Source organism: Dipteris shenzhenensis, chromosome 16, assembly GCF_047967505.1.
Source record: "Dipteris shenzhenensis isolate YYH24624 ecotype China chromosome 16, Dip_SZ_1.0, whole genome shotgun sequence".
NCBI classification, from domain to species: Eukaryota; Viridiplantae; Streptophyta; class Polypodiopsida; order Gleicheniales; family Dipteridaceae; genus Dipteris; species Dipteris shenzhenensis.
In genome coordinates, this window is record NC_141611.1 from 24,364,908 (window position 1) to 24,373,080 (window position 8,173).

General features: G+C 44.9%; 1 protein-coding gene across 1 annotated transcript; it reads right to left on the bottom strand.

Annotated features, from left to right (window-relative positions):
• Positions 1–891: 891 nt before the first annotated feature.
• On the bottom strand, positions 892–3,842 carry LOC147892726 (uncharacterized). Its single transcript, XM_087387115.1, has one exon. The coding sequence runs from the start codon at positions 3,439–3,441 to the stop codon at positions 1,414–1,416; it is 2,028 nt and encodes a 675-aa protein (XP_087243241.1). The 5' UTR covers positions 3,442–3,842; the 3' UTR covers positions 892–1,413.
• Positions 3,843–8,173: the final 4,331 nt, after the last annotated feature.

Consider the following 8,173-nt stretch of genomic DNA (forward strand, 5'->3'; position numbering starts at 1 on the left):
GGGCCCATCGACACTTCTCGACTCATTAATCGACACCACCTTCGATCGCAGCTTACAATAATCAACCGCTGCTTACATTAATCAATCGCAGCTTACGTTAATCAACCATTGCTCCAGTATAAACTTAGTATAAACATATGCTCTCACACATACATATCCACACACCCACACCTAGTTGAGCATCCATTTACACAAAGGTCTTTGTACTGAGTTTCTGTCAGCAGTCTGGAGGTGTAGAGCAGACTCAGCCATGACACAGGCTAGCACTAAAGAGAAGGCTAATAAGAAAGTAGTCCACATTCTCTTCATTCAAGCTACGACTGCTTGTGAAGACTATATGATTTCATTGTGGTCTCACCGGAACGAGCATCCAAGCAAAAAAAAGCTTAGACCATCTAGCTGATAAAGCAACACACCATCAAGATAGAGAGAATTTTTCACAATATCAGCAGGCCGCAACACGGACGAAAACTTCACAAGATGAAATTTGCATGTCCGCTAATACAGCAGAAGCATAGATCTAGATGAATCCAAGAAAAGCCCGAACTCATCCTCTAAAAACACAACACAGTGCAGTTTCAATTTCATGATAGTCACTCATAAGGCTCCATAAACTCCATCATGCATAGCAGGGACTAGCTACTATGACATCTCCACTGACGACATCAGTGCCCAGCAGTGGGTGTCGACCATAGTATAAAGATACCCTCATCCATCAAATATGACAGATTATGAGGAATAATTCTAACGCTGCCACCAATTTCATACACTAACCACCCTCATCCATCAAAATGCTGCACCTTGCCAACAAACATAGCTATGACTAAACTTCTGGTGTGCCACAACACATTTGGAAAACCAGAGCCCTAAGAAAACTGAAGGCAACATTGATGAACAAAGAGCATTAAATTAGACAGCACACCTTGCTAGGTGTTTTAAGTACGACAGTGGCTGAAATACCACAACTCATCAGGTTTCTCGGTACAATCAGTTAAAAAAATTTAAAAGAAATGGCACCCTACCTTGTCATTTCATCATATTTTTACAGAGGTCCAAGATTGCATACAGATCCATCGTTGTCAAGGTCATGTCCTATCTGCTGTTAAAAGTCACCAGGATTAGAAGGCTTTCAAAGCTTTAGACAGAAACAGAGGGTCCGGAAAGAACTCCTGACAGAACCTCAGCACCCTTCAATCACAAGAAGCTCAGCACCCACTAACAGAGTGTGACTCCCTTCATACGATCTCCAGATTAAAATTCAGACGGCACCAACAGACTGAAGCTTTAGATACCCTGCATGTCTGAAAAGTGGACCTCAATTGATTGTCCCATAGATGGGAAAAACAACTGCATCATAGTTCAAAGATATAGTCCCTCAATCAATCTCAAAGCACTCAGAACATCACCAGGATTCTAGTTGTTGCCATCTGTGTGGTGAAGAAAATTTGCAGATAAGAGACCATGAATAATGGAAGAATTAGAAACAAGTGCACCACCAAAAGAAGACGAAGGGGAAGAGGCATCCCCTAATGACGTTCCCCTGCTGCCTTCGTTGTGTGAGAGGCAACCATCTCTGTGCCCCAATGTCTGCAGGCCCTCGTTTCTATTAATTCCTATACCAATGGAAGACTCATCAGGCATGTCCATCCCTCGACCTCTTGCAACCATCAATGCTGGCCCATTTTCCTGAGAAAAAGAGTTGGCTCGTGCTGCACCCAACAGAACCGATTCATTGCATGACAAGCCTTCCAAACCTTCTCCATTTCCTGTGGTGAAACAACTAGATGCTGATTCTAAACCACCAGCAGGATTCTCCATTTCATGCAGAGGTAAAGCAGGAGTGTGGCCAGCAAAAAGTCCAATGTGTCCCGAAAGTTTATCTTTGCGTGAAAAAGTCGTTCCACAGGAGCACAGCCACTTGTCTTTGCCACAATGCTTTTCATGAGTTTTTAGATCTGCTACTACTGAAAATTTCTTTGTTTTGCATTTGTTACAAGTCAATATCTTTGGACAGTGGCTCCGCCTGTAATGATTTTTGACACACAACATTGTCTTCAAGGGCTGGAACTTGCGATGCTTCTTGTTCCTTTTGCATCCCACAAACGGACAAGAATATCGCCTTGGTTTGACAGTTGATGAGTCAGAATTGGACTTATCAGGCCTTGCCAACGCAGCAGGGGTCTTGTATTCATCACCATGACCACGCATGTGCATTCTTAGATTGGCATCCCTTTTGAAACCTTTACCACAAATCTCACAAAAATGAGTATGCTCAGCAAGAATCTCAGCAGCATCCATCTCTACCAACTCATACGAACCTGGGGGAAGATTCTCCCCATCACCATCCTCGTCATCATCCCTCAAACCAAGAACAGAGTCATGATCTTCCAGGGAAGGTTGGAATGCTTCAGATCCGTTGATCATCATATCATCAACACCATCCATTCCATGGGTGCTGCTGACTCCAGCTGTACTGCCAGGACTTCCCTTTGTACCCACATCAATTTCGGCAGTAACGTTGTTGCCAACTGTGTTTCCCAGGCTAGGACCAAGAGTGTTCCCAGGGTTGGCAGAAGACTGAACTCCCAGGCCCAGATCTCTTAATCCAGAGCTACCAATTTCCGAGCCTCCCATACTCCCTCTAATTGTTGAACCTGTTCCCATACCGCCAACGATTGGTGAACAATCTCTGTTGGGGGTACAAAAGCTATCAAGCGCGTTTGCCATGGAGTTCCCGAAGGCTCCAGCTAGAGGATTCCCCATTGCACCCTGCTGAAAATCGTTAAAAGTGGAGCCCAATACCCCTCCAACGATGCGGTTCACATGGGGATTTGATGGAAAAGGTTGTGTTGATGGTGCGGATAAGGGCTGAAGCAGTCCAGCAGTGGCGACTACCAACTGTGAAATAACAGATGTAATACCTGCAGCTAAAGCTTGCTGCTGCTGAGGCATTGATGGCTGCCCACCTCCATGAGCCATCAGCTGCACGACCGCCTGCAGCTGCTGTACCTTTTGTTGAATGACGGATAGGGTATTCAACAATGCTTCCGGGGACGTCACAGCAAAGGGAGAAGCCTCAGGGACGCGCAAGATTCCAAAGTCATCATGTCCTCCATAATTTGAGCTGAAACCCTGACCGACAGAAAACGGGAAACCATGATGATAGCTGTTGTAGATTGAAGCTTCCCCACCTTCTTGGTGTGGCTCTAAGTGGGGAGATGCGGTTTGAGCCCGAGAATGCAGCATAGAGGGATTTTGAGCTCCGGATGGCTGGCGTTGAGAGTTGTCCTGCTGCTGCAAAGATCCTAAAGAAAATCCAGGTCCAGATGACGAGTTGTTATAATGTGTGAAATGCTGGCGTAATAGAGAGAACTTGCCACTATCGTCACTGGAGCTGGCTGAGTTTAGGTGCTCCGAATTCTGAGCTCCTGAAGGCATCATTCTCTCTGTCTCACACACACACAAAACACACTCCTCTTCCGGTGTCTCTCCGTACTTCTGTGGTCTAGATTTGAAACTTAAATGCACTCATACATCAATCATTTCCGCCCTTTTCCTGTTGATGGGCAGGTCCCTGGACAGGCAGCAGATCTGCAGGAAAGCAAGCTCGTCAGAGCTACATCAGAGGGGGGATATGTGGTACCAAAGGACCCAAGTCAGAGGGGGGATATGTGGTACCAACGGACCCAAGTCAGAGTTTTTGACAACGAGGAGAAGGGAGAGCAAAGAAAAGGAGAGGGAGGGAGAGAGCAAATGGGCAGCTAAGAGAGGAGGAAGGGAGGGGGCAAAGAAGAGAGAGGAGGGGAGGGGAGAAGGAAGGAGAAGGTGGGCAAGAGGAGGAGGAGGAGGAGGAGGAGGAGGGGGGGAGGGGGAAGGGAGGCAAATGGCGAGGAGCAGCAGAAGCGAGATTGGGAAGAAGAAGAAGAAGAAGAAGACGGCGGAAAGTCAAGGGCAAAAGGAAGGAGAGTCGGGCGTGCGTGTTTGCTAGCATCGTGCCTGGGTGTCCACATTTGGTTCGATCACCCCTCTTCCCCCTTAGAATTGCCGGAATCTTACCCCCCCTCCCCCTTTTGTTCACCTTTCCTTTTCAACAAACCTACACACACACATAAAATCTCTTTCCAAGCCACTCTACTCCTTCATGCCTAGTAACAAGAAAGGAGAGAGAGAAACTAGCCCCGGGGAGTCAGTATCTAGCAAGCTCATGTGGGTTTGGGGTTGCTTTTTATCGTGTGCCATGTCGCTCAACAAGAGGGCTAAAAGGGGATTTGGTTCCACTGTGCTGCCTGCCTAAAGAGAGCACTATCTCGTAAACAACCGACGTGCTTCGAACTCTCGTGGAACCAACCGCTCCACCCAAAACCGAAAACTTGAGCGTTCGTTGTTCGAAAAAATGTTGCATGGTTGCTCTCACCCAAACACACCTTCGTCTTTGCCAGCAAAGCAAATTTGATTGGTCAGACGAGGGGCACAGGCGTGACTGCTCTCTAAGAGTCCCACTACAGGCCTCTTTACAATGTGATCGGGGGCTGGTTGCAAACCTCTGGTTTTCTCTCGGCCACCGGCTGCCATACATGCGTCACTGCAGTTGGCATTTTGCTAAAGATTTGTGGACACAGAGAGGGTTGCAGAGGACACTATGTAGACCAGTGAGACTACCTGTAATAGCAGTAGGCAATCTCTTGTAATGATGACATTAGGTTGCCTCTTGAGCCCAGCTTGGCTCGTCTAGCAACCACCCAGAAACCCCAAGTTTCATCATTACACAAAGAACCAAGTGCCTGAACGTGCAAATTAGCATCCAAAGTGAAAGAGTTTCCAAACTAGAGCCCTTGCATTTAAGAGCCTGTCACACAAGACGGGTGGTTTGCAAACCACTATCCACGCCGACCTAGAATTGGCTTTTTTGCTAACCCCAACTCTAGAGGAGGGGCCCAAGGAGCAACTAGGATTTCCTTTAAAAAAACACCACACATGAACCAAGTTGGAAATTTGGCTCCCACCAAGTTTGCAAACAAGGGCCTTCAAGTGAATTGGCTCTAATCTCTTTAGCTTGCTTCCTCCCAAGAGAATAGGCCACTTTCACAACCATTCGGACAATGAACACTTCTACAAATGGATGTTCCTACTTCTCATTTCATGATTGGACTTTGCACCACCTGGCCCACTATTTGAAACTACACCCAAACGACGAGTAGCCTTAACCCTTCGGTGAACAACTTTGCCTAAAGATAAATTTTACTAATGTCCGCTAGATGCGGTGCACCAGTCCAGTGCTAGGCACTTCTTTGATGGCCATAGAAAATTGGCTACCGTTTCACACACATCCAGACAAAGAGGTTGACATTTGACAGTTGAGCTTTTATCCTCTCCAACGAACTTGTAATGGCGTGAACTGTGATTCTAGGCAAAGGAAGCCCGATATAGAATGAGAAAAACCTTGGGCAAGCAAGGTGCACCGGACAAAAACCAGGCACAATTGGGTGTGAGTTGGATGCCACAAGGGTTGACAGGGTGGTGTTTGTCCGACTGTTTATGAAATTGAAAAGGGCCAGACAAGAACAACTCAAGCGTTCAATTGGTTCTAGTGCTGTGGGCGGATGCTTTTGAATCCACCCTCACCCTTGTTGCCACCTTTTGGGTCCCTGCTACTTAAGCAGGATGCCCCTGCACTGCTCCCATAGGTGTAACACACACACACAAGCCAATTACCACCGATTTCCCAAATGTAAACAAGAAGGGGTGTGGTCTTGCACTGCCACCACACATCCACAAATGTGTGGCTATGCAAAAAAAGGAGTGCCCATGGGATGGGCAGCCTCTACTCGTTGTCCATTGCCTGCCCACAACTGACATATCGCTAACAACGAAGTTTGAACTCCTACTAGCCAATAGTAGCAAGGCATCCATCCTAAACCATGTAGACATCTTCAAGCCCGTGCAATTAATCAATTCATTTTTTGTCTTGTAGAGTCCAATTGGTGTGTAATGACACACCACCCATCGACTTTCTGGGCATTGGGCGGTGTGTACCCTCCCTGATTAGTCTCACTATCTCATCCACACCAACCAACATAGTCACCCTTCTCCTCATCACCACACACTACCTAACACACCCTTCTCTCATCACCACACACTACCTCTCTCTCTCTCTCTCTCTCTCTCTCTCTCTCTCTCTCTCTCTCTCTCTCTCTCACACACACACACACACACACAAATTAGTCTTACTCTTATCCACGTCCATATTTTAGCTTCCCTCTCGACAGAGTCACCCCCCTCCTCACCACCCTCAACCCCATATTCTCATCACATCTCATACCTCTTAGGGCTCGTTTCATTATGAACACCAAATGCGCTACCCACTTGGACACACAAGCTGGCAATGGGGTGGCCTAACAAGCGCTGGACATTTAGGCGATGCAAGTTCATGAGCAGGAAGACAAAGCTGTAAGGATGGGGAGGCTAGCAACTAATCTAGGGGCAGGGCCACATGGAGGCCACCCATCCATCATGTGCTCTCCCCCATGCAATGGGCACAAAGGATAATGAATGAATCCAACAAAAATCATTGGATGTATTTGCACATCACCCATCTTCACTCAACACCACCCCATGCATCCACCCTGCAATGGTGTGCATTTAGGCCTCATGGAAACAAACCCTTAGTACCATACCTCCTACCCTATCTAGGGTGAATAGCAACCTCCTCTCAACTTATGCCTCTATTGAGCCGATGCCACCACTCTCCACCATCTCATTTTAGCAATAGCTAAGTTCATCAATGCAAAAATCAGTCCTACCTTAAAAGATATGGCCACAAATCTATAATCACCCATGAAGTTTCAAGCAATCAAGGCCTAAGCATACCACACAATTTTCAACTGTCATAGTTCTTTAACGTCATCAAGAATGAAAACTCAAACAAGAGGGCCCAAAAAATATGCTCCTCATAAATAATTGTTATGAAAAATGTGTACCCCACTAGACTATGTGGTAAGGTGTCATCTCCTTCCCCTACACATAGCGTGATCATTATAAACACTAATGTGATCATTATAATCACGTCGCACATGTTTTTTAGTTGGATTGAGAATCTACACCATCCCCTCCGTTCCCTCACGCAAAGGAAAAAACAACATGCTTAAACACGGGACTCAATTAGTGGCAACTAATAATTAGTTATCGTGTTTAAGATGTATAATCAAATTATGGTAGCTTACTACTATTTTGTAAATCTTCCAATAAGCCAAGGTTAGTACACACACAATTGCTTGTGCTACCATGTGTCCTCATGGTCATGGTAGGTTTGAATTAAGTATTCCTTCTTGCACATCAATATTTGACCTAGCAAACTATGTGTCCTAATCTTAATACATAAGGAGCCATTATTGAAAGGGTTTTTACCATTTAAATTGGTTGCATCCTGTCAGCCAATCATATTTAATGCTCCTTTGTGACAACCATGATATTATAATTCAATCAACAATTAATAAATTAATCCATTGCATCATAATAAGTTATTATGGCCATTTTGGTCTACTAACTAGTTTGTATATTGTAATCTCCTACTCCTTTTCTTTAAGCTGTTTCATTCGAGTTCGTTAACAAATAATGTTGCCTTTATATGTAAGACCTCTTCAAAATATCAAAAGGAGATTTAGCTTTTTGAACCCTTTCATAAGAAAAATTCAAGGTTTCAAATAACATGTAAAAGCTTTCTCAAAATATAAAGCAATGTAACCCAAGCTAGAGGATTTTATTGAAGGTTGGATAATTGTGAATGTTGCAATGAAGCTTAGCCATCACAAAGAAGATTGACACAAAATAAACAACATGCATAGCAAGCATTAAGTATCCTGAATTGAGACCCTCATCAATCTACTAGTTGCAACCCTTTGCACCCTTTAAGTGCCTTCTACTTGTTCATGGACTATAGGGATCATTGGCTAAACAAGGATGCTCAAAAAACATTTTCTCCACAATGAATTAGACAAGTAAAAGGCTCATTTGAATGTTCCTTCTTATGTCAATCTGTAGGTGAAGTTAAGGATGAAATGACCCGTCTTTTCCTTTACCTAATTCCGTAACTTTTGGAGTTGTTTAGCAACAACCATGAGGATATGATTGAACAATATGTGACTTTAGGAATAATTGGAAGATGATACTAAGGAAG

Coding starts and splice junctions, on each gene's coding strand:
- LOC147892726 (XM_087387115.1), bottom strand. CDS start 3,441: ATGATGCCTTCAGGAGCTCAGAATTCGGAGCACCTAAACTCAGCCAGC.